The sequence below is a fragment of the Erpetoichthys calabaricus genome, chromosome 8 (genome assembly GCF_900747795.2).
Source record: "Erpetoichthys calabaricus chromosome 8, fErpCal1.3, whole genome shotgun sequence".
NCBI lineage: Eukaryota > Metazoa > Chordata > Cladistia > Polypteriformes > Polypteridae > Erpetoichthys > Erpetoichthys calabaricus.
The window spans coordinates 60,960,624-60,987,882 of record NC_041401.2 but is presented as its reverse complement, the minus strand read 5'-3'; the positions used below and the strand labels follow the sequence as shown (position 1 = coordinate 60,987,882).

The following is a 27,259-nucleotide window of genomic DNA, read 5'->3' as shown; positions in this document are numbered from 1 at the left end:
CAAAAACTTCTCATATAATCGTGATGGTCTCCCAACTTATGTCAAGGATACTACACCTGAATGGTTAAACAATTTTCCCCCTCAACCAAAAATTAACAGTTCACATCATAGCTGCACAAAAATATCCATGAAGCACAACAGTAATAATGCAGTATGGTTCAAGCACCAGTAAAATGTAAAAACTTAATTCAGAAACAAAACTGCTGAATTTTTGCAGCTGGAAAACGGCTAACAATACATGTTAAAAACTAAGATATCTTGATACAAAGTGACAGCAGCATGCAGGGAAAGGTAGTTATATTTAAAAAAAAAAAGAAAAAAAAAAAAAAGAATCAAGAAAGTACAATAATCTTTTCTATATAACATGTCACAGAACAGTAAACATACCAAAACATTCGAATATTTTAAATTTGTCCCTTTTTGTTTTGTGGTTGCAAAATCTAAGTGAAAACATTTTGAAATGAAAAATGAGACAGTGTCTATTTTTACAAATTTTATTATCATCTGTACATTTCAAGAACAGTTTAGATGATGCCAATCTGCAAAAGAGGAAAAAAAAAAAAAAAGTAAATAACAGGAAAAAGTTGAAATTCAAAAATGGCACATCTTAAAATGGCTAGTGACCATCATTAGCACGTCACAGAGCTTAGAACTTGAATTAAAATTAGATCTTTATTATCATTGACACTTTTACAAAGGAACAATTGGACAAAGGAAATTGAAGGTACAGTCGACTCTTTGTGAAGCATAAGTTACAAAGACAAGGAGAGAAAATAAACCGAACAGTAATAAAAACTATAGGAAAAAAAAAAAAAAAAAAACAAATTTTATAACCTATAAAATTAATAGGTTAATCAACTAATTGATTCTTTTTAATTCTTTATATTTATATAGCGCTTTAATCACTACTCGAAGCGCTCTCCACACAGGGAGGACCCTGGAAGCGAACACACAATCTCCTTACTGCAAAGCAGCAGCACTACCACTGCGCCACCTGTGAGGACTAAGATGCAAGTCACTTGTCACTGCAGTGAAACCACACTGCACCAAAATTGCTCTCATTAAATCAATAAAAAGTTTATCATATTCATTACTGCAAATCAGAAAATTCTGTTATACAAGTCCTTAGCTGTGTGTGGCTCTATACTGCACCATTTTCTAAGAAAGCCCTCCAGTTCTTTGTAAAATGGAAACAATTAAGTTACACTTGATGCCACAAAATTCCCTGGCAATTAGGGCAGACGGTAATGAACTACTTTTATTGGGGAGTGGGGGTTCAGGGTTATTTGTTTGGCTTGCGATTTATCATCTTGGTAAAACAGGAACATCATGATGGAAGTATTCACACTATTGGGTGCATCTGGAGCTGTAAAATGATTTCATTCACTCTGGCGATATTAAGAGCATGTAGGGCAATCAATCACTGGACCGAATGACTACATTATGACAGCTAACCATATCATTAAGTACCACCTTATGATTAGATAGATAGAGATAGATAGATAGATAGATAGATTAACAGGCAGAAAAAGACATGGCAGACTGAATGAACCTTTTTTTGACAAAATTCAGCCAATACGTAGGAAACTTGGTGAAAAACTGATGACCTTTTTCCCACTTGCTGTTCAAGGGTACATAGTCTGCTGTTTATACCAGGTTATTTGTGAGTCTTTCTACATTGGCCATGAATAGAAGCAATTTCTAAATGATAGCTCCAGAAAAAAACAGATTTGAAACACCCAAAGTGTGTAGGTTTTGCTACTACTGGGTCAGAGAAGGGCAAAAAGTCTACTTTGCCACAAGTCTCTATACTTTGAAGCATTCAGAAATAAGTTTGGAAGTGTCTATATATTCCCATTAGTTGCCATTGAGGACATCTTTGCATAGGCTATCATTTAGAGACTGTTCCACTTGATAAAATTACCTTTTTAGCTTGCGTTACAAATGTTTACAATCTGAACATCCACCATTTGGCCTTTCTGGATCTCTGTTAGGTGTCTCATATGCTGCCATACCTGTTTAATCACTCACAAATACTTGTAACTGACCTAATATCTATATACTGTGCAAACCACCAAAAGTTAATTGTTGGCAGTATACCACTAAATAGGAAACACTGCTATTAAGGCTGACAATCTCAACTCCAAAATTACTGACCATGAGCTCAACCCACCTGCTACATCTGTAAAATGTATAACTGAAAATCACTAACATATCCTGAACTACTTTAAGGTGCCCTGGTCTCAGCAATCATCTAAATGTAAAAAATACTAAAAATGACAATATTTTGAAATTTCTAAACATCTGAGGTAGAACAGATCCCCAAAAACCTTGATATTAAATTCCTCTTTATTTCAACCAGCTTCTGGCATAAGCTCATAATCATGCAGGGAACAAGCCAAAACATGCACAAATGTGAACCTAACAGTACTTATTTAAAACACACATGGCTTTAAAAAAAAAAAAAAAAAAAAAACACACACCAAAGCCTGTGTTTGTAAGATAAAAAACAGTCTTAAGCACCACAGATGTAGATATGCACACATTTTGTATAATCACAAAAAGATTAAATGGTTAGATTTTCCATGTCTGTATCCAACAATGAGGTGTTGAGAAGGTGGAATGAAGTTTTAGAATTGCTTTTAGCAGAAACATATACACATATATATATATACACATATATATATACACACATATATATATATATATATATATATATATATATATATATATATATATATATATACACATACATACATATATACATATATGAGAGAGAGAGCACTGCATAACTAATAATCCCATGTGAAAGTTTGGCTTCACATCCTTAAGGATGTGCAGTCTTTGTAGTGAGCGGTTTCCTAACCTGTAATAATGCTAGATTTAGTACTGCTCAACCAGAACAATGAACAGGATTAAGCAGTTTGTTTGTTTTTTTTACTGAAATGACATAAAAGCTGTCCTATGCACTTATTATAGATATGCATATTTTGAGGGAAAATGTTATTACCAAACTACTATTTAAAACTTTCAATGATCTTTAACCAGAGGAATCTGAGAACAAGATATATCCATTCATTTAATTAATTTTACATTTTTAATAAACACATGGAAACCAGTAAGTATTTTCTTGTGATCTGGCAGTGTTCTGGATTCGTGTAAGGGGGTGAATCAGCAAAAATGTTACATTTTAATACTACTGCAATTAGTTCAATTAAATCTACCAAACAAAAAAAAAAAAAAATGCATGTGCACACAATTAAGGAAACTTTCTGGAACTAAACAAAACAATCACCATTACTTAACTTAAAATCGTATCTTAACAAAATAAAAACAACCCTCAATATTAAAACTATTATTTTGGCTGTACAACACTTACTTTGTTTGCAACATCCAGGGCATCATAATCTGGTGCAAGACGAACGTATGCTTTTTTCTCACCATCAGGCCTATAAATAAGACAGTCTGCTTTAATGGACTTTGTAATGTTCCAAATCAAATTGAACATTTTCAAAAGGTAAACCTGTCGACACTTCAACCCCCCCCCCCCCCCCAGCATAAATTAAACTATCCACTTATTAGACCAAAGTAAAAAAGCTTTGCAAACTAACTGTACACAGAAAACTTGACAGTAAACATTTCTGTTGATGCCATACATGACAGGGAAATATATGTACTGTCCTTCTACACAATAAAGAATGTTGAAATGGAATTAGGTTAAATCCATAATGCACAAAGAGCTAACTAGAACATATTAGTAGCTTGACAGTCAACAGTACCTGATGAGAGTGTTGACCTTGGCCACATCAATGTCATACAATTTCTTGACGGCATGCTTGATTTGATGCTTGTTGGCCTTTACATCAACAATAAACACCAGGGTATTATTGTCCTCTATCTTCTTCATGGCAGATTCGGTTGTCAGAGGAAACTTGATAATTGCATAATGGTCCAGCCTAAAATGAAATTGAGCACAAATTGAGTGAAAAACCAAGTCTCAGGTATCAACATATATCAGATTTTTTTTTTTTTTTTTTAAGTTTCTTGATTATTTTTTAAGTTTCTTTAAGGGCATCAATTTCAGACAAGTAAATCATTGTTCAGTCAAATTTAGCTTTTTTTTTTTTTTATATGTCAGGTTTAAAATTCCTTTAAATTAAAAAAAAAAAAAAAAAAACAAAAAACCTGGAGTCATAAAATGTTTATGCCAAGCTCAGGTCGTCCCACTGCCATAAACACAATAATGCTGTTGAGAAGCATAGCTAAATGCATCGAAGTGACACAGGATTAGCTAAACATTACACTTTACGTGATACACTGTACTGAATTTTACTTTTACCTGCATACCTTTTCTGCACGTCAGCGGAACAAGTAAATTTTCCTGAACATGCTGCAGTGTGAATGCTCATCAACAGAGGCATTTAAAGCCTCAACTCTCCTGCATCACTCCACAAATGTGTTCTTAATTATTAAAATGATCAACAAAACTTATTTTTCTACACACGGTGAAATCAATGAAAACAAAGTTGACTTTTTTTTTTCTGTCCAAAAATCACTTCTAAAAAAATCCAGACCACCACTTAGGGCCGGGATATACACAGTGAGAAAAACCATCTAGTTTCACCGTGTTCAAAGTTGAGGGAAGAAAGATACTGAATATAAAAAATTCTTTGTACAATAAATGTTGCAAAGGTTCAAAAAAGGCAGTAACAGACACAGAAGATGGTGACACCTTTAAATGTATCATGTAATTACGACAGGGAATATGAAACACTTGTATTGCCTTTGTGAGAAATGGATGATGCTTAAATACTTTCAAATGTCAGCAGTGAAGTTTAATAATTTGCTTCACCACATCAAACCAAACATTGAAGCATGCACATTGGTCCTGCTGGAGCTACAATGCAGATTGCCATTACACTGCGTTATCTTGCAACAACTGAACCCCCACTTCTTTTCTTGGATATGTTCTGCTTTGCATGGACTTATCTGTCTCGAATTTCTTTCATTTTATCCTGCATTTTCCACATCCACTTTGAAAGAGCTGGCTATTTCATGCTAGCTGTTCTGACAGGCATGTCGGTCATTATGGAGACTTCAGTAGCAAACAACAATGCCGATGTCACGTACTAAAATTTGAACACACATTCTGCTGACAACACAACTCGAGCATGTGCAGTGTTAATTTCTGAAGATGTGCTCTGAGGATGTGTCGAGCGCTTCTGCCACAATTTTGTGTTTACTACAAACTTACACAAAGCTAGTTTTGTAAACTTACTGTTTCACTTTATTAAAGGGAAAAAGTGAAAGGTAAGGTATACTGGATGGTTTTTTCAGAATACTTTGTGATGCATAATGCAATAAGAACAGAAACCTAAGATTTTTGAAATAAGAAACAATATCAATTTCTGGTATGCACCACTTGCACTGAGGATGCATTTTACAACTGCCACCACCATTTCAGCAAAGCATATATATATTCAAGTATTGCTCCTACATAAACAGTAAAAAATCAGGTTCCACATACACTTTCAGATAAAAGGCAAACTCATACAGTGGCTTGTATGAAATGTCTATTACTGTGATTAGTTAAGTGAGCAGAAAATGAACTGATCAACAAAAGGAATAAAAGTTAAAGATGATGCAGGTTTGTCAGCATGTTATGCAAGAACCAGCAAGCCCGCGATTCTCGAAAGAATCGCAAATCCAAGAATGGCAATCACCTCATGGAGGGTGGGTGCGTCCTGGGAAATGTCATTTAATTAAATAAACATTTGTAGTAAAGAGTTTTCTTTTTGGAGCTGTGACTCATGTGGTTGTGGTGTTTCAGAAGCGCTTTGTAGGCGCCTTGTTTCCATCAGGACGTAAATGCATGACAATATCGCGGTGAAACGGAGGCTCACCATCATCACTTTGAAACACAATTGCCACTTCATTAACGATGGGAACATTGTATCGTCTCGGATCCTGTTCCTTGTCCTTTATTAACACTAAGGCAATTGTAGTTGGTGCCACACCGTCCGCCTCTGCTTTTGTATTGGCTTCTCTTTCAACCTCATGTAGCATTTTTATAGAGTTTGCTAATGGGTGATCGTTTATGACTTCAACTACGTTTCTCATTATTAGCTCTGTGGTTGACATACCGCGTCATCTAGATGTAACACGTACATTTGGACACATTTGCGGTGGCGATTTGGCTCAGGGTGCACTATTCCAATCCGATGCAATATTTGTCAACACACGCGAAAGCAGTATGGGCCATTCCCAGGGGGGAAGCTGGTGCGTGATGAAATATCATGGAGGGGGGGTGCGTCCTGGGACAGTTCATTTCAACGCGCTTCTGTTATTGTTTTTCTTCATGCAGTCTTGTTTTTGTTTTTTTATGGCTGTGTCGTCGTATATGCGGTGGTGTGGCCGGTCGTGTCCGGGCGGCTGTACAACCTGGCGTGCACGCTTTACCTCAGGTTTAGTTCACAGGTCGTAGGCATGGTAAAGTTTCCATTTAATTCAATAACCCCATTTGAACTAAAGCGGTTTCTTTGTGTGGGCGCCTTCGTTCATTGTTTTTATCCATGTTGTTTGGGCGCCACCTACTGACTCTGGTTTGAACTAAAGCAGTTTCTTTGTGTTGGTGCCTTCGTTCACTGTTTTTATCCATGTTGTTTGGGCGCCCCCTACTGACTCTGGGAAGCCGCTGCGTTTGACTCTGGGGCGGGCGCCACGGCCGCAGTGCGCATGCGTGCGTTTGACTCTGGGGTGGGCGCCAAGGCCGCAGTGCGCATGCGCCTCGGTGCGTCCGCTGTGCATAAATTAACTATGGTTTAGTAAGATAGATAGTGCAGTTTGTTTTGTACAACTGTACAGTGGTAAAAAGGAGCACCGTGCAGAAGTTTTAACACCACAAGGTACTTCAGGTCTCAGACCTTAATTAGCTCATTAGGGCTATCACTTATTCACAGTCATCATTAAGAAACCCCAGGTGATGCAAATTGCAAAGCTGTATAAATGACTCCTCAAACCTTGCCCCCAACAATCAGCAGCAGCCATGGGCTCCTCTAAGCAGCTGACCAGCACTCAAATAAAATAACTGATACTCACAAACCAGGAAAAGGCTACCAGAAGACACCAAAGTGTTTTCAGATAGTATTATGAACTAAGGAAATGGCTATCAAGAAATTACTGTTAACAAGAATGATGGAAGTCCAGTTGAGGTCTGGAAGACCAAGAAAACTTTCCAAAAGAACTACTAGTTGGATTGCAATAAAGGCAAATAAAACCCCGTCTGACTGGAAGAGATCTTCAGGAAGATTTATCACAATCTGGAATGGTGGTGCACTGTTCTACTGTGCAGGGAAACCTGAACAAATCTGACCTTCCTGGTAAAGTCAGCAGAGGAAAACCTTTCCTGCGCCCTTGCCACAAAATTCAGCACCTAAAGTTTGCAAATGAACATCTAAACAAACCTGATGCATTTTGGAAACAAGTTTTGTGGACTGATGAAGTCAAAACAGAACTTTTTGGCCACAAAGGTATGTTTGGAGGAAAAAAGGTGACAAATTGCAGGAAAAGAACACCTCTCCAACTACTAAGCATGGGGAAGAATCACTCATGCTTTGGGCTTGTATTGCAGCCAGGGTCAAAGGGAACATGTCACTGGTAGAGGAAAGAATGGATTCAAATAAATACCAGCAAATTCTGGAAGCAATCATCACACCATCTGTAAACAAAAGTTGGAACTTAGGAGGATGGGTCCTACAACAAGATAATCCAAAACACACCAACTTTTTAAAAAAATTTTGTACCAGTGAATGATGTAAATAAAAATAATCTTGCTTAAAATAGTAAGAAGTGTTGCTTTTATAACTGCCTTTTGGCGATCAAATCATCTTCTGCTGACTTTATTCAGAGTAACAGACATTTTAAGCATGGGTGCCACTTTTACAAAATACAAGAATACATAAGCCAAGAAAGTTGAGAAACATTTGGACACAGGTTTGTGTGAATTAACATACTTGTTCCGTCTAGGGGCACTCTTCCTTGGGTACTTGGGATGCCTCTTGAGCTTGAGGGTCTTAGGCCTCCGGAAGGTAGGAGAGGTCCTGATCTTCTTTTGCCGGTGGCTGTGCACTCCTTTTAGTACAGCCTTCTTTGCTTTCAAAGCCTTTGACTTGGCTTCAGTTTTGACCGAGACAGCTGTAAAGGTGCAAAATGGAAAAACCAAAGCAAATAAGGATAAAGTTTAAACTTAAACAGATTTTGTAAAACTTTTTGGTACTTATGTATTAAATGGACGGCTAGTACCCTTTACTATTATTGTGACGCAAATCGGATTTTCATTTTTAACATTAGGCACCTATAGGCAACTATGCTCCACCCCCACTAACTTTAGTGTTAATATTTGTGGTTGGGGTAGGTCAGTCTAATAAACTCCAAAAATTAAGCAACCATGGCACTTCCCCCAGAGACCACCACTAGAATGGGTAGGAACTACCGTCCATTTAGTACACAAATACCAACTTTTTTTTTTTTTTTTTTTAATAAAATATTTTAATTGACAGCCTGTTACCAGAACAAAAAAACATTTAAATTTGAAAACTGAAGCACTACTCAAAATATTGTTCTGAATATAATGTGTTTATTAAATAAAACCTTCAATACCCAAAATATTCAGCTTTGCATTTGCGAAAATTTTTGCTGCCACACTGTCATGCAGCAACCTTTGGAATTCAAGGAAACTTATATAAATGTAAACTGAAAGATGACTGTAAATCAAGAAAGTTACTGTTCAAAGATAAAGTGTAATATAAAATACAGTGGGAAACTGGAAAAAAATGAAAATCACAAATATCACATACACAGCAGGATTGTACATAGTAAGCATCAAATTATTCGCAAATCTACATCCCAAAAAGCCACATAATACAGTCCTGTTTAAAAGTAAACCAAGGAACCTTCCATGTGCATTATTATTCTCAAATGTCTCAAGTTATTGCTCAAATGGTGGAATCCGTTTAGGTACAGACATTCAAGCCTTAGCTCTCTCTTCTTTAGGAGTATTGGATTCAATTTAATAAAATAAAAAAAAGTAAATTCCTTCAGCCAGAGTATTCTTCACCCGTTACTGCTCCATAGTTCCAAGATTAAACTGTAATGGCAATTTATAAAATGTTTGAAAGATAAATAAAAAGGATTTTTATGAGCGTTAGTCACCCGTTATTCCCCATATGGTATGATTTTGGCATCATCATGTTAAATATTTAAATAGATAAAGGAATTTACACTTAAATCGCCAATATACAATTATTTGGAGTTTTGAATTCTATCACATCATTTAAATGTTCAAAAAAACTGCGTATGATTGAAAACCGGGTTAGCTGCACTAAATCTAAAAAGTAGTACTTGAAAGGTCAGAAAAGGCAGCATTACAAAAGATTGTATTTTAAGAAATTACAATTTTATGAGAGATACACACATAATGAAACATCGGTGGAATCAGGCATCCATATCACGAAATTAAGATATGGTCTGGTTTTCTACAAAGCATGTTACAAAAAGAAAATACATATAATTGGGACAAAACTTATTTTCCTACCAACACAACGAATTTCCAGCTTTGAATAAACAGAGCCGGATATCCTAAAACTAAGTGGAATAAATTACACTATGCCATATACCAACGTTCTGTCATCGGATAAATTAACGTTAGATCCATTCCGCCTTAACTGATCTAATCCTTCTTGTTTAAAAAAAAAACAAAAAAACGTTATAAATAGCCTCAATTTGGATTCGTGGTACATATTATTGCGACTGCGGCACTGATCAAAATGTAATCTAGAATGTCGTCTTCTCTGTATAGATTTAATTTCACGAATTTATGACACGACTACATAACCACATATGCCACCAATTAAATACGAAACAAATGCGGAAAAAACACACGTTTATATGCAACTCTTCTCCGCGTGCCAGGCCGCAACTGCGATACGACTTACACGTTGTATACTGGTTGCATGTGGGGAAATAGTTCTTGTATACGTTCAGTTTCGTTCAAATTTATAGCAAGACGTCACCGGCACCATGTAAAGTCTGGATAATCCCTTTATGATGTTACAAACGAGAACGCAGTCTACATATTTACAAAATATAATGAAAATATCGCCGCTACAATTACAAACCTTCCTTCTTCACCTTCGGAGCCATCTTGGAAAAGGAAGAGCACACGGGGTAACACGGGCTATAATGAAGGGACTATCTACCTAACATCGCGAGAATTGTGACAGCGGATGTCTGAAGAGATTCTGGGTGTTGTAGTTTGCGTTTTAAATAAAACGCAAAATATGAGATTGCACAGCAATAGCTAACCAAACTATCAAATTGCCATTTTTTCAAAATCCCAACAATTAAGTGATACTCCTTATAAATACAATCTACCTAACCCATAAAAAAACATCACAGTATCAACATCATAAATTAAATGCAAATTCAATAACTAAAGGGAGCTTATACGTAAATCTGTAACTTTATCAAATGTAAATCAGTAACCCATCACCTGTAAAGGTGTGATAAAATTATATTAAACGATATTCGGTTATTACTGTAAAATGCATTGGTGAACAAGCCATTATAACCAATAACTATTAAGTGAAATCGCTGAAATCACAGCTATTCATTTATTTGCGACTTTCCCCAGAAAAGGAGTAAAATAGATGCGGATCGCATTAATTAACATGTAGAGACGTCACGTGTTTTTCTTACGCGACAACTATCCGACAAATGCGTGAATAACTACAGATCTTCGTATGGTCGTTATATGATCCTAAGTGACGGTAACGGATTTTCCATAGTCGCCAAACCGACAACAACACGAAACATCATTGCTGGAACGCGCCCATGCTAAGGCCAGGCCAGCAGAGGGAGTCTCGCCCACTTTCACGTGGCTTCTTGTCTCGCCGTGGTTAATAGATTCCAGCTGGTTTTGGAGTCACAGACCCACCTTTCCGAGATCGCGTTCGTTGTGGGTTTAAAGAAACACACATGTTGGTGTAATTTACTGGTATTTCGCACATCAGCTTTCTTTTAAAAATTCATTACTAAAAAAAGGAGGCACTTGTCAAGTAAAGCGAATCAAACGGAATCATCCGAACCGGCAGCGGGACGTGTGGGTGCAGACGGACTGACGGGCTTCTGATCACTGGTTTGAGGAGGTGAGGAGTGGAGGTATAAAATCATTATGGTGTTCACCCTTTCTAACTGAGGATATATGACTGCCAAATGCTGGACAGTTTGTTTGCGTTACAGTTGCCAGGAAAACTTTCTCTCGGGCTTTAGAATTGTTCTATCATTGCGTCTCCTCGTAAACGGAATGGGAGATTTGGAGTGAGTTAGTTTGCAGCCGAATTTCTTGCTCCGCCAGTTATAATAGCAAGCCGATCACATTCGGGGAAATGTATTGAAACCCTTTAAATCAATCGGGAATTACGTCGCGATAGGAAAGCCGTTTTTGATACCGTATCACATCACATTTGCAACGTATCTTTTGTCGTTTCACTAGAAATTCCGTTGATTTGCCCAAGGCCTTTTAATTAAGTGGGTTGTTTTATTAAACCTTTAAAAGAACTATGCGTTTTATGACTAATTTGTGTGGATTTTGATGAGTGTAGATTTCATTTTTGTTTCATTGTCTCAAATATAAAACGACTGGATTCTCTCTTGGGGTGTTTAATCACGTTTAAGCCTAAAACGAAGTTGCAGTTTTTAGGACATGTATACGGGGTCGTACTTTGGCCTTTGATGTTTCTTATTTATCTTCGTCTCCACAAATAAACTTGCTGGTACATCCAGCTGAAATTCCCTTACAGTAAAGCACACTGTGATTTGTTCGATCTTTTCTATGAGAAAGTATGCGTTAGCTGTGGATCAGAGTTTCTATTTCAGAGGAAGGTACATGGATACACGTGGTACTGTATATCCTTGATTCGTTGGACAGCACATTTTGATTAATAATGAATGATGTCCTTAGAGCACCATCACTGCCATGCCTTTAAGGTTATGTATCTTTTTTTTTTAACTACTACGTTATCCGAAGGCTGATTTTCTGCTGTGTTTTGATGAACGGATTTTTGGAACTTCTGTAACTGTTTTGAATTTCTGGAATCCATTGATGGGCATGTATGCATAAAGCTTTGAATGCTTTGCTTTAATTGATGACTTGCATTAAATACTTATAAGCATGGGCATCATAGTGGGGGGAAAAGGATAATGACTACCAAGGGCCCATGGGGGGGCTTGAAGCCTGGAATGAAAAGTTTGTTTTGGAGAGGAAGGGGCCCACAGAGACTGCTTATGTTTAGAGGCCATTTGCATATAAGTAGAATACACATACCCACACATATACATTTCTTTTTCTTGGCTGTACAACACTTTTAATTAATCGGAAAATGCATTGGATTTTCAATTATATTTTGTTGTTTGGTTTAAGAACTTTTGCAGAAAGCCAAGAGTGGTAACCAATGTTTACTATTTTCCTTGGCTCATTCATCCGTCTATGTATTTTAACAACCAACTTTTCTGTATTGGTAGCTCCAGCCTATCCCAGCAAGAATCAATTCTGAACAGAAAGGCAGTTCATCACAGAGGACGCACATAGTCATAGTAGGCTAATTTAATAGTAATCTAACAATTTAATGTGCATGATATAGGGGTATGGTATGAATCCTTAGTAATTTAAGAAAACTCATAAGGATGTGAGGAGAATATTTAAATGGGGCACAGATTGTAAGAGAACTAGATATGGAACACCGCTTCCTAGAGCTGGAACCCTACAACACTAACTACTGTGCCACCATTACAGATAAAGTATTTATTGGTCTCAGTGATTGTATGGCAATGAGTCTGCGCACAGTTTCTGCATAATATCTTGCACTGCCTCAGGGGTGGCATTGTCCAATTTTACAGTCAGTCACCTTATATGGGGAAATATGGATCGCTGTCAATGTGTGTAGAATGAACCTCTGAATTTAGCTACATTATGTTTTGACTTGTCTGATACTGAGAAGCAGGAAATTTAGACATCTCTTTTCATACGATCTTTCTGACTTGATGTTCAAGTTGAGTCGAAGTATACAGTTACCATTCTGAAACTCAGGGTTGTGTGAATTTTCATATGGTGGACCATATATTGATGGTCAGCATGCTGTTAATGGGTATAATCCTTGTCCACTTTCCTTTATTGTTGAAGGTCCTTATATATATTTCCCATGTCTGCATGAAATTTACATTTCAATCAACTCATCTATGGTCAATCTGAAGCCGAGCAGCATTTAATCTAAAACTGCTTGAAGTACACACATATTACTCACTTTGTTTCTTTTCTTTTTTATCTCTTTTCCAGGTGGAGACAGTACATAGCATTTTGGAATCACATTTTTCCCTAGGAACTTTTACCAATGACAAACGAATATAGGACTTTATATACATCCATCCATCCATCCATTTTCCAACCCGCTGAATCCGAACACAGGGTCACGGGGGTCTGCTGGAGCCAATCCCAGCCAACACAGGGCACAAGGCAGGAAACAATCCTGGGCAGGGTGCCAACCCACCGCAGGGACTTTATATACATTCTATTTTTATTATGCAGATAACTTTCACTCATACACTATTTATCAATTTTAGAACCCATTTAATCCAGTTCAGGATCATGACAATAGGGTCCTATCCCATATACCATTTGGCTAACTTTTACTTTTAATTTTAAGTAAGAAGTCTAAAACCCCATAAATGTAGTCATATTGTGTACAGCATAGTGAAAGTCTTACTTGCATATTTGACCAACATGTCACCACTCTCTGGCACCATGCTGAACAAAAATATATTAAAATACATCCATCCATTCATTTTCCAACACACTATATCGTCACTACAGGGTCACGGGGGTCTGCTGGAGCCAATTCCATCCAACACAGGGCGCAAGGCAGGAAACAACCCTGGGCAGGGCGCCAGCCCACCGCACGGTCTACGCACACACACACACACACACACACCAAGTACACACGAGGGACAATGCACCTAACCTGCATGTCTTTGGACTGTGGGAGGAAACCAGAGTACCCGGAGGAAATCCAAGTTCACTTAATTTAATTGAAAATGGAAATTGGCTTTCTGGATGTACTCCATATTTGTGTTTCTATGCTTATTTTCCTGAACCTTTGTGAGGGGAAAACCCTGAGAATAATACTGCATCAATAAATTCATTATTGTCATAAATAAGGCACAATTATCAAAGTTAAATGATAATTGCATTTATTAATGAATGGGACATGAGCTGATGTTGGAGATCTGAATATATAACTTGGTTGTATTTTAACATTTTGACATTCGTTGTTTTTGAGGAGGTTGCAAGATTTTTTTTTAATACTTTGCTTTAAGTGTTGTTTTAGTAAGTTACTGGGGTGATTATCCATGTACATCTGGTGGCTTATCTGGTTTGAATAAACAGATGGCCACTCACCACCCCCCACCCCTTTTGTACAAGGCATCCTGATCTGGTTTGAGACTTTGCATGTCTGGTACTTATAGGGATCATCCCACATCGTTCTGTGTTTTTTGGATCTTTTTTTGATACTATTCTGTAAGCACAGTGCAGCAATATGCCATTTTTGAGCCATCCCAGGAACATGTGGTGTAGATCTGTTCTGCGTTTTATGGGCACATGTGATTGTATTTTTGTTTATAGCCCCTTTCATTATCCTATATAAAATATAGCTTAACCTTGTGACATACTGTATATAGTCAGTTTCCTTTTGATTTACTGTCCACAAAGTGAAACTGCATCTCTCATAATGCTTTCCAAAGGGTTACATCTTGCCTGAAGAAGGGGCCTGAGTTGCCTCGAAAGCTTGCATATTGTAATCTTTTTAGTTAGCCAATAAAAGGTGTCATTTTGCTTGACTTTTCACTACATTCATAATGGCTAAAACGGTACAACACCCTAGTACTACAAATGGTTATCAAAATGGATAACAGTTTATCAGCTTTACAAATATTATTTTGTATTGCTTCTTAGTCCAGTGCTTTTACCTTTGGGCAACACTGTTAGCATTAATTCACTATCTCCCATTTTTGTAATTTGCCCAAAACATATATCAAGTGCTTGAATTTTCTGATGGAACAGCATCTCAGTTTTATTGTCTGGCTTTGAGATGGCAAAGAGCTTGCATGACTTTAAAATGTGTAATATTTAAGAGGAAAGGTTAAATATTATATGTAAGGTATCCTGTAGATTGAATACATTTGATAAACTTATGTTTTTAGGCTTGTTGGAATATCACACCCAAGTGGTTATTTTATTTATTTATATAATTATTGGTTGGGATGCCTGTTACACAGGTAATATTAATTTGTTATGTTAAAACATTTTTAAAAAGAAGCATGTTTTATCCATGACCCAGTTTAAAACTGCATGTTTTTTCCTTTTGTTCTCTTTAGTTCAGATGAATAGTTTCTAATTTAATCTATAGCCCTGAAGAAGGGCGTGTGAGTCCCAAAACGTGTTGGCTAATTGATGGTAACAGAATTGGACCTCTGAATGTGCCAATTGAAATCCAGTTGATGATTGAGTGCTTTGTATGTATTGTTAAAAAGTTGAATTAATTGAGTATTATGTTATTAGACACCAGGAAGGGTCAATCAGATCCATTGGATTTTGCATTTGAATTTTCATATTTATTATAAAAAGGTTTATGACTTTTCTGTTATTTTCTTTTCTCTCCAATGTGTAATGTACATCATATGTGATGTTACAAAAAGGGTTTGGTAACTTCCTAGCTTATTGTCATAAAAATCCTTTATTAATGTAATTGTGTTTTGTGAATATTATCTTTTTGAGAAAACCTATTCTTTTATGTATTGTTAATATTACAAGTTTTCTGGTATGATGTTAGATGTTTAGTATTCTATATACAATAAATTGGTATCCTTTATCTGACTCGCTAAATCAAAACCAGTGTCTCAGGGGGCTAGAGTCTACTTTAACCACTTTGGATGCAAAGCAAGAACAAATCCTAGATGGAATGCCGGTCAATTGAAGGACACATTCATAAATTCTTAGGTCAATTGTTCCCTCTAAATTCACCAGAAAGTATTTGTATCTTCGCTGTATGGAATATGGGAGCAATATTGGAGTACCAGTTTGAACACGGGATGGAATACAGAGCTCCACTTGGGTAATTACCAGGTTATGGTTCAGTCCCAGAACTCTGAAGCTGTAAGGGCATAACAGTAACCACTGTGCCAAATTATTGAATTATACTGGTTATTACTAAGGCTGTAGTTGCTTTATGAGGATAATGTACTTTAACCTGAAATGTCTACCAGTGTGCTTATGTTCGGCTGTTGACTACAGAGTGAGTCAGTGTTAAATTTGTTCACATTGCTAAATGCCCATGAGTCACCTAGTATCTTATAGAAGTAATGCATGCATGTTGTATTACTTCTCCAGCAGGGAAATCGAATTTTACATGGCATCTGGAGTTTTACTATTTGCATTTTGCCAGTACCACCTCAAGCTTTGCTCCTTGAGATAGCTATCTTAAACAGTATTTATTAAAGTTCTTCCTTTAAAAGGTGCTATATACAGTAAAATATGATATAGAACGTTTTTACAGAAAATAATTGCTGTGCACCTCAAGGATATGTACAGAATCCTTAACTAAATGTCACCAAACACTGTATACGTAAGAAGTTTTGGGTAGTTTTCCAATAGGTCATTATAGTGCTTGTTGCTAAGGCCTCATTATAATTAATGGCCTGGAATGAGGATATTCTTCTTCACTGAAGGATAACAACTTTGTATCAGCATTTTTTTTTCTTCTTACAAGCACTGTTGACTCTGGCTTATGTTCAGCATAGTTGGGATGAGTCACTAATAAACCCAGGAAGTGGCAGACACAAGGAGGGTAGAAGACGTGTACTCACCCTGCCTTTTGAAGTGCATTCCTCTGTCTCTCTGGGACAGAGGGATGTTTTATTTCTCTGTGACAGACTGTTTGGTTACATGTGTTTCTCCTAAGCTGCTTCTTCCTTTTAAAGAGTAATGTTTCCCCTTATATATAGTAGATTTTTATTTTTTGTGTTTTTTTGTTCCCTAGGCTTTCCACTTTTGATAAGCTTGACCACCACTACCTCCTACCCAGAACAAGATGAGTTTCTTGCCCCCAGTACGAAGAGACCGTATCATTCCTAATCTGCCTCAGGTACAATCTGATGCCTTTTTTTTCACTCTAGTTAAGTATGCAATGATGAGGGCATAGGTGAGGATCGAAGATTGAGCAAGGCCCTTAACCTGCAAATGCTGAGCGCTTTGAGTCGTGAGAAAAGCGCTATATAAATGCAAAGAATCATTATTATTATTATGAAATTGGGACATTCGTGTGGTAGCATTCATTAATTTTTTCCAAACTTTTAGCTTAACTTGCTGTCCTCTTTCCCCGTTTAGGGTCATGTTGGTAACATTCTTAGCTGGGCTTATCAGGCCTGTTCTTGGCAACCTTTTTTTTTTTTTTTTTTTTTTTTCTTTCTTTTTTTTCTCATGAAGAATTCCCAGGTACTGCCAGGTAAGTTGACAGATATTTTATGTCCTGATTGACCTGAGTCTATCCCAGGTTCTTTTTACCTGTGGGCCTTGCTTGGTGTGCTGACTGTTTCAGCAAACTAACTTCATACCCAAACCAATCGAATGGGTTCTTATTGATATGAAGACACATTGATTCTGCTGTAAAGCCCTCAAGTATTCATGAGCTCTGTACCTTATCATAGAGAGCAAACCCTGCTACATGGTGTGGGGACCTCATTCTGGCTGATTTTGCTCACAACCTCATATTTTCAGACACTATCCAGGACTTGTGACCATAGGTGAGGTAGACTAACTGGTAGATTTAAAGCTTTGTACAAGAACGTGGTTTTCACTTTACTATTATGGTCTGGCACAACATCTTCATAATATTGATTAAATAAATCTGTCCAACATTTTTGACCACCCCATCCCTATTCATAGGACAGGCTATGAGGTACCTGAATCATTCAACTTGGTGTAGATTCTAACCACTTACCTAAAGAAAACAACCCACTCTTTTTCAGCAAAGGACCCATACCAGTTTTTTTTTTGCCAATACCACATCTTATTCCAAACTCATTTATTCTAATTTAGGGTCATATTTGGATCTGGGCCTACTGTATCATGGGAGCTTTGGGTCAATGCATTCACTTACATATATCCTTACTTACTCTTACCAGTCCAGTGTTGATTTGCAAATTAGATAAACATGCATGTCTTTGTGATTTGGTTGAAAAATACACTTGGACAATTCTCAGCCTGGGATTCAATCACAAACCCATAGATCTATGAACCAGCAACATTAATGCCTGTACCATTGTGTTGCCCTATGTGGTATCACAACAGAAGCAAAGGTTCGTCGGATTTTATTTAGTTAATGCTGTTTTCCAAAGTGGCTTCCAAGTGCTATAGATACTTGGCAGCTATATGACCATTTGCTGAATCCCCTTTTTCAATGTTATGCAGAACCAAAGCCTACCTTGAAGGTTCTATAGCAAAGCAGAAGCAAACCATGGAACAATTGTTGAAGGGCAAATTACCAAACCATTTGGGACACTAGATATTCCCATAGCTGACATGACCCCATTTGCAGTTTTACTTATAATAACCTCACCTGACAATTGTTTTCTTTCTTCTCTTTATCTGTAATATTTATATCTGGTATGATCTTTGTTTTGTTTTACGTCCTGCTTTGGATGACACTTATTAAATACTAGACATCTTTTCTTAGTGTTTCTGTTTTGCACAGAAACCAGCGTAAAAGATGCATGGTAGAACATCAAATGTAGATTCTCGATGATGGCACAGTATGGATGTGCATGTGTGTGAGTGTGTCCCATGCTGGACTAGCATCCTATCTATTGTTGGTTTCTGCCTTAAGATAGTTGCTTCTTGTTTTAACCTTGCATTAGAAGAAACAAGTTAAGAAAATGAATAGGTGGATACTGTTAGATACTAATTACATTTACAGATTTTAATATTTGTATTCATAAAACCTGCATTTTGTGATTTCTTGCTTGAGATGGAAAATGAATATCATTATGATGTTTCACTGTTATGTAAAACCATTTACCTTTTTAAACACTATGGAAAATAGCAGGTAAGAAAAGAGAGGACTTTTGAAATCTGATTCCATTAATTTAAGATGTTTTCCTACCGTAAAAACTTTTTTCGGTACCAGCTATTTTTCAGAAATTCTGGATCTTTAATAGCATTCCCACCAAAGGAACACAGGCCATTTGTTGTTCCTGATTGGTAGTTCCTTGTACTTTTTTTTTTTTTTTTTTTTTTTTTTTTTTTTTTTTTTTTTTAGCTCCTTCTCCAGGGTATGTACACTTCATTCAACTGGGAACTATTGTGGGTGGGGCTCGGGCATGGAACTGTGCTGATTGATTGATCTCCAACACTGGAATCATCTTAAATCTGTTAGTAGTTTGAACTTTGGAGAATTATTGGTGAAGCTAGAATGGTGTGCTGCTCCATGGACTACATTGAAGCAATGATCTCCCCAGTAAAATCACAATCGCTTTGTAGCAAGCCCCTGATCATTCCTCACTTTGCACCACATCATTCTTCATAGCTGCCTTCCTGGTGCACCGTGTCATATAATGCATTATAGCAGTAAATGAAAGGGTATTTCCTGTGAACTCCAAAATACACCTTCCTTTGCACCACATCACTCTTCTTTCCGCATCCCATATTTGGGGACGCAACACATGAAAGTGTTCCAGAGCCTACATCGTACAGGAACCCCTTGGTTCCTGAAAACAATGTTTTTACAATGCGGAAAATGCCATTAGCCGTGTGGATTTGGAAGCCATATTGGCAGCATGAAATGTGCAATGAACCCAACCCAGGATGGGATATCAATATTCAGAACACTATAACACTCACTCACTCACTAACTCAATCCAGGCAAATATAGATGTCTTTGATATGGGAGAAAGCCAGAATGTCAGGATGAAAACCCATCCAGACACAGGGAAAATGTGCAGACTCCTCACATATGGTGAGCAGAATTCTGCAGCTATAAGGCAACAGTGCCCACATCTTGTTTTTAATGCACTTTGTGGTGATTCAGAGAATTCCTACAGAGAATGTACAGTAGGAACACCTACTTTATTATCTCATGCTTTATTAAACATTGTACCAAATTTAATAATCAAAAGCCCTACAATGGCGTGCAAAAGTGTTCAGTCCTCCTGAAAGTCATCTTCATTTTCTACGTAACAAAAGATTTGTACACACTGTGACAAAATGGTGCTATATGGGCATGGAACCAACACATACAGACAGGCACACTTATAAAAGAAATAAAATTTTACTTTCTTCGTCTGTGGGCTACGTCTTCCCCGTACCCACAGACACAACACAGTCCCACACTAAGCACAAACTCGGATAAACCCAAATCAAATCAAATCTCTCTTCTTTATCTCTACCACTCTTCTCCTCAAACTTAGTCCTTCTCCTCCCGACTCTGGCTCCCGGAGTAGTGGCTGCTGGCTCCTTTTATAATGCACCCAGAAGTGCTCCAGGTGCTTGATGGCTTCATTTCCGGCAGCACTTCCAGGTGTGGTGGAAGGACTGCCCAGAAGGGCTCAGCAACTCCAGCTGCAGCACCCCCTGGTGGCACCTGTGGATGCACCAAACTCCCACTCCCCTGAAGTCTTGCGGGAGTCCGAGGCACTGCTGCAGCCCAGGGGGGTTGCCATCTAGCATCCCAGGGAAGGTAACTTACTGGCCATGCTTGCTCCCCTGGTCCTCCCAGCGTGGAGGCGTCTCAGCTGGGCAAGGGCCCTGGCCGCACGCTTCAACACATTTACCCATTTGGTATTTTAAATGTGAGCGCTTATGTTGAACAATAGATTTCCAAAGTTTTCCGCTTTAGGGACTTAGTAAACTGATTTAAAAGTTGGTGCATTTTACATTTTTTAGTTATTTAATCAAAGTGTCAGTTATCACATTTTCTTTTATTAAATATTTTTATAGCAATTCATATTTATATAATACTAGCTGATTACCCAGTGGCTTCGCTCACTGAGTGCAAGGGGAAAAAAATAAAATGTAGTATTTGTAAAATAAGTTTGTTAATTGCCAATTTTATTTTTCAATAAATGAAGAGCATTTACAATAACACAGAAATCAATATAATCATCATTATCATATGATAATATGAAGTAATATATAAGAAGCACATTGCATATAAATATAAATTATTAAAAAGTAAAATATTTTGATAAAAGAATTTGAACAACATATAAGAAGCATATAAATTATTAAACAGTAAAACATTAACGTTTAAGAAGTAAAGATACATTGAGTACTACTGCAGTGCTTTCGGGTATACTACATTTTTTGTTTGCCCATTACGTGCATAAATGTATACATTTTTTGGTGTACCTACCTGAGAACTAGAGACATATAACTGACCGTGGAAGAAGCATGGATTTTAAACATGCGTTGAGTTCATCCGCTGGTGTCCCTCGTGGAATAACTGGTAATGGTTGACAAAAATCTCCTGCGAGTAAAATGACAGTACCTCCCATTATTTTGCTAGGATCTCTGAGATCTTGCATTGTTCGGTTCAAGGCTTCATAAGCTCTTTTATGTGCCATGGTGCACTCATCCCAAACTATTATCTTTGAATGTTGCAAGACTTTTGCCTTTCCAGAGCCCTTGCGTATGATGCAAATTGGATTTTTGTCATGAGTGAAGTTTAATGGTAATTGCAATGCCGAATGTGCTGTACAGCCTCCATCTAATAATGTAGAAGTGAGTCCCAATGACGCTATAGCCAGAGCTATGTCACCATTCGCTCTCTCAGCAAGAATCAGGTTTATTAAGAATGTTTTTCCTGTTCCTCTGTGGTCATATGTAATTTCCGTTTCAAACGCGAAAAGAATTATATATGTATAGATTTACAATTACATGAATTTAGTAGACTACATTAAATATGTGCTTTTGAACAGAATTTTATAATATTGTGTAGCTAAAAAGAGGTTTGTGGTGGCTCAATAGCTTTCATGGCCAGCAGAGTCCAATTCAAGTGGTGCAAAAATGGCATTGATTGATTTACTGTTGTTAGTTGTTGAGGGTCTGTAACTAACTGTTGTTCAAATATCTTAAATATAACATTTTTAAAAGAACTAACCAATAGAGAGTTAAAATATCTGAAGTGTCAAGATAAAATTGTCCACTACTGGTGTGCAGCACAGGAGCTTTGTTAATAATTTATAGTGACAGATAAATGTTGAATTTTTACATAATTAAGGTTTTTTATTTAAAAATCTGAAAGTTTTTTTAATTACAAACAGGATCCCAAAAAAAAAAATCCACTTGTGACAGTCTGTGTCACAGGGCCATTTTGAAACACGGCATGTGCTACACTGCAAATAAAAAGGCAGTGCAGGCAATGACTGTCTGGGATGATGCGGCTGACAGGGAGAAGGCTTTTAATGAGGCATGTGCAATTGAATGATCAGCACAGCCACTCCTCATTAGTTGCACCGGTGTTAATCGAGTCTGTACCTTCATCAGATAAACAGATCGGGTGGACAAAAGAAGGGAAATCACATTTGGAGATGTTTGTGGCAGATGCAGTGAAGACTGTTCCAGAGACAGTAGGAAGTTTCCTTGGGCATGATGAAGCATCAAAAGTGACTTTTGAGGATTGTGGAGGCAGGGTAGACGCTAGAACCAGTTTGTGCTCATTGGGTACTGATTGTAGGTGGCAGAGTGTGCTACCTATGGAAGGTTACAGTGAAGTAGCATATAGGTGCTGATGAGTTTGGAGTCAGAAATGTCAGGGCTATTGACACAGAGAGGTGGAGATGGGTGCATTTGCCAGGTGAAGAAGTGCATATGGTGTGGCCATAGAAGGCACAGCACGAGGGTGAAGTAAGCACGGTGAACAAGTCATCATTTGCAGGTTTATCGGGAAGGTGGCGAATTAAGTTATGTTTTCACTGTTTATGGATCTTGTGCTTGTGTGTGCTTCTTTGGAGGCTAGAATCAAAGGGGACATTTTAGACGGATCTGAACAGATTTTAACTATTGGTGATATTTATTTTCCCTTTTTCTAACATTTTTTTTTTTTTTTTTATGAACATCTATTTATTATCTGCACATTGGACACTTTTTCACCTTAATGAAAGATGAGTGTCTTTGTTTCTGTCTTTGTCCATCTAATTGCTTTGTCTCTGTCATTCCGATGGATGGCGCATCACACCGATAAATGCAAAATGACCAGTACTAGTACGAAATCACGATCGTGGAAGGAGAAAAGCATTTGCTTTAAGTTCTCTGTTTAGCTGTTAATATTAATTAAAACCTAATAATTCATTAAAGTTATCTAAATAACTAAGATCTTGGAAAGGAACTGATTTGTTGCATAATGGGAATACCAAAAGTAACACAAATGTTAAAGATTAAATTTCAGTCTCAAGATATAGAAAGGCAAAAGCGGTTCTTCAGGAACCGATAAACTGTAGCCCCCAACTCAGTCTTTCAACATTGTGCAAACTGTAGTTTTGCTCAGTCCTTGCCATTTGTGGCACAAGCAACCTGTTCCTGTACTATAGGAGCTCTACACCACAGCACAGTTTTTATTTGAATGCCATGTAGTTTCCATCTTCTGTCAACATAACAACTGCAGTTCTCTTTATTTACCCTCCCTATGTTCATAATAATTAGTGGAGCTGCACCTTTTCCTATGTAAATAATTACTTCAAACACTGTTGAGCTGCAGGTTGATAATGTCCGTTCTTAATTACAATGTTCAGATAATGCGGCCCTGAGGTTTTTTTCTTTAGTGTAATGTCAATACTGTGTCCATATACAGTATGTTTATTCTACTGTATGCTTAAAGAGTAATGCTTACATAATTCCTTACCTCTTCCATTCACTTCCTAGTAAGATTCTTTTTTTATTTAAAGTTTAATATTTAAGTCAAGCATAGGGCTGCCAACTCTGTTTCTCTGGAAATGGTGACATTTGGGTCAAAAAATGAGGACTTTTGAGGACACCTTTCCCTATGATGCCATAATACACCTTTATAAAGTATTGTTTTTTTTAAAATGATATAAACCTTTAGTAACAGTTTATCACTATAATTATGGTATGATGGCCTCAATCACAGCCACTGGCAAACTAATAACCCATAAAATATTTTAAATATGTCAAATCTCTTAAGAATGGAAGAAATAAAGTCTGTTAATTTATTTGGATAGCTTAACTGTTATAAACCTATAAAAATTATACAAATGGTAAATTCAGTTCTAGTAAAACAAATAATTTTAATCTTGAAATTAGTTTATTTGCATTTATCTACTTTCTTTTATATTTTTCCACTGAAGCTTTTTTTTTCCTCAGTAAATCTGAGAAAACAAGGATATTTGTTGTTCAAGTAGTCTGTGAACTTGCACTTTCTTTTCGGCATAATGGGTATTCCTGAATTTATGTAAATGAAAGAATTATGAAAATTATTATTAAATTTATTTGAATAAGTGACTTATTACTTGATCAACTGATAACTACAAAAATATTGCATTTTTATGACAGGATAAATGTGTGATTTTATTTATTTGTTTTTTTTAATTAAGTGAAACTTTAATAGTTGACTTATTCATTTACAACTATAAATCCATTTTGGAACAATGGGTGGTAATAATATTTTTCATTCAAATATTACAAAACAGTACTTACTCGCACTTAAATATGACAGACTGTACTTGGATGTATGAAATTTCTTGTTTAACCAAGCTGCTGAAAGAAGAATCGAAAATAAGATCTCGCATACAAAACATGAAATTGTTAATTTCGATTGTGAATAAATTCACTTAGTTACAGCGAATTAGGATTACAAATAATTAAGGAAAGGAACATTTATAATGAACTGTCTACTCACCAAGAAGATAAAGATGAATTCAAAAGATGAAATGAAAAAGCCAAGTTGGACAGACAAAAGCCAAGAACTCGAAAGTTTTTTCTAATCTTGTCAATATCTGTGTTGTTTACTACAAGAACGGAAGTAAAGATTCTGGTAGAAGAGTGTGTGCTGATTGATATACGGCTTTCAAATTTTACCAAGGATAAGGATATTTTCAAATTTTAGGTGCCAAAATTCTTGACATTTTCAAAATGAATAAATTCCTCCCAGATAGTCCATGGAGTGTAAAAAATGAGGATATGTCCGGGAAAATGAGGACAGTTGGCAGTCCTAGTCAAGCAGTAAGAGACACAAGCCGGTGTATGAGTGGCTTGCACATGTGCCAGTTCCTCAGAGTTTTAACTAACTTGTACTGGGGATCTGAGTTGCTGCCAGAAAGTAAAACGGGAAAATATACATCTTGAAGTAACTTTCCTGAAGGTCCGTTTGAAACAGTAAACTATTCCATGTTGAAGTTGCACTGAATGTTTCTGTTTTAAGATAGACAATTTTGAAATTCACCAATGCTTTTCAATGGGAGATTTTAAAGCTGTACAGAGCTCTCTGTTCAAGATATCTCAATGCAAATTGTCCCAACAAATTTCTTTGAAGAATAAGTGTTCCAAATTTCAACAAAATGGATCCACTGAGAGATGAGTCTTTCATGTGGACAGACAGATGTGACTATTTCAGTAGGCCCTTTTTGCATTATAAAACAGCGTACCACTATCTGTTGAGAATTGTTGTTCATTCATGCGGCACTATGTCTCACATAAACAACTCTTTTAATGGAATTTCTAGCTAGAATTTATGTGACAGTTTTAGTATGTATCTATGTAATGCTGGAACAAATATCCTCATGTACAGTAAATACATAGGTGATAATATAAAATCCATTTGTTAACAATGGTACTGTACTTCTAGGATGGCCAAGTTGTATTGTCTGATTCTGCCCTGTGGAATTTTAGTGAGCATTAAATTAAAAGAATTGGGTCCAACTTCAGTTGAAACGGAGAGAAGACTTATATAGGGTCATCATACAAATTAAAACATTTACTTAATGTTGTCACAAATTTGCATTTACAGTGGCCACAGGATGGGTTCTGCACCTTTTGTAACTCATTCTTTAGGTAGTGTAATTAATGATGGTCAATGGACTACACATTATTGTGAGTGCCTTTGAACTGAAGGCAGCAAATTCTGCATCGTGTTATTGTATGTGCATTTCATTTATCTGAATGTTGTCATTATATTGTCCCATCCATTGTAATTTACTGCGATGGTGGTGTCTTCTGTTAGAATCTCTGAAATAAGCTATCCATCTCTATGGTAGACAACCTATTTTACAGAGGATGTTTACTACAATAATATGCTAGTTGGTTTAGTAGATTTTTGTATTCATTTACTTATTAATTTCACATGACATAGACTTAAAAGATTTTTCATACTTTAAAGAAATAAGTGTTTAATGTTTTACAATGGCTCAGCAAAGACTTAACAGGGTAAATTTACTATGCATCCAGTGTGACTTGCTGAATTTTTCTTCGTTAACAGAATCAATTGCAGCATAAAGGCTAATCCAAACAAGTATGTTTACTCTCTAAACCTAGTGTCTTCCATAGAGTAATGAAGGCTGAAATAAGTGATTATTATGTGTAGTGGCAGCAGGTAAGAGCTTAAGTTTACTGATTTCATATCTTTAGCAAAACGGTGAAACACTGTGTTTTTGGTAAATTGACAGTAATCAGAATTGTCCAAAAGTACAAAGCAAAGCATTCTGAGAGTATTTTAAACAAGACTTCTTTACCAGGAATGATTTAGTGGACTACTGCTGCTTTCCAGTCTGCTCACTTCACTCGCCAATCCCCCTGCCTGCGCTATGCACCAGCAACTTTGCGTCTCTGCTGCGCACGTATGTGGATTTCACTTTCATCAAACAACAAAACTTTTAATTCTCGTGGATACGCCTCTTCATTGGGGGGAAAAAAACACTACATATCCCTGATGGCAACACGAATTAGACAATCTACAAGTCTCCGACTTAAAGTTTAAATCTGAAAAATATATTCAATCTCTTTTCACTGTTCCGTTATTTCACAGAGAAATAATTTCCGTTGGTTTGTGCTAATACGGTATTTACTACAATTTTTTTGAGACTTTCGAGTTTTAGTACCTCCATTATCTCTAACCTGCTCAGCATGTGTAGCGTGCCAACATTTTTG

At 36.8% G+C, this 27,259-nt stretch overlaps 2 protein-coding genes across 3 annotated transcripts in view; one reads left to right on the top strand and one right to left on the bottom strand.

The window, feature by feature from the left end:
• Positions 1 to 480: 480 nt before the first annotated feature.
• Positions 481 to 10,295, bottom strand: rpl23a (ribosomal protein L23a). The gene is made up of 5 exons (XM_028806589.2): positions 10,176 to 10,295; positions 8,013 to 8,193; positions 3,780 to 3,956; positions 3,380 to 3,449; positions 481 to 539 (listed from the first exon to the last, which is right to left on the bottom strand). Exons 1-5 carry the CDS (start codon positions 10,198 to 10,200, stop codon positions 525 to 527), a joined length of 468 nt encoding a protein of 155 aa, XP_028662422.1. The 5' UTR covers positions 10,201 to 10,295; the 3' UTR covers positions 481 to 524.
• A 447-nt stretch (positions 10,296 to 10,742) lies between these two features.
• Positions 10,743 to 27,259, top strand: part of LOC114655522 (ras-related protein Rab-34-like) — a 49,411-nt gene continuing 32,894 nt past the window's right edge. Inside the window, exons 1-2 of one of the 2 annotated variants that reach the window (XM_028806586.2) lie at positions 10,743 to 11,204; positions 17,148 to 17,252. In XM_028806586.2, coding sequence (XP_028662419.1) covers positions 17,199 to 17,252 — 54 coding nt within the window. In that variant the 5' untranslated portion in view covers positions 10,743 to 11,204; positions 17,148 to 17,198. The remainder of the gene's footprint in view (positions 11,205 to 17,147; positions 17,253 to 27,259) is intronic. The other variant, XM_028806587.2, reaches the window with a different exon arrangement.

Coding starts and splice junctions, on each gene's coding strand:
- rpl23a (XM_028806589.2), bottom strand. CDS start 10,200: ATGGCTCCGAAGGTGAAGAAGGAAG. Junction 8,194..10,175: donor TCCGAAGGTGAAGAAGGAAG/GTTTGTAATTGT, acceptor GCACCTTTACAG/CTGTCTCGGTCAAAACTGAA. Junction 3,957..8,012: donor AGTGCCCCTAGACGGAACAA/GTATGTTAATTC, acceptor ATTTCATTTTAG/GCTGGACCATTATGCAATTA.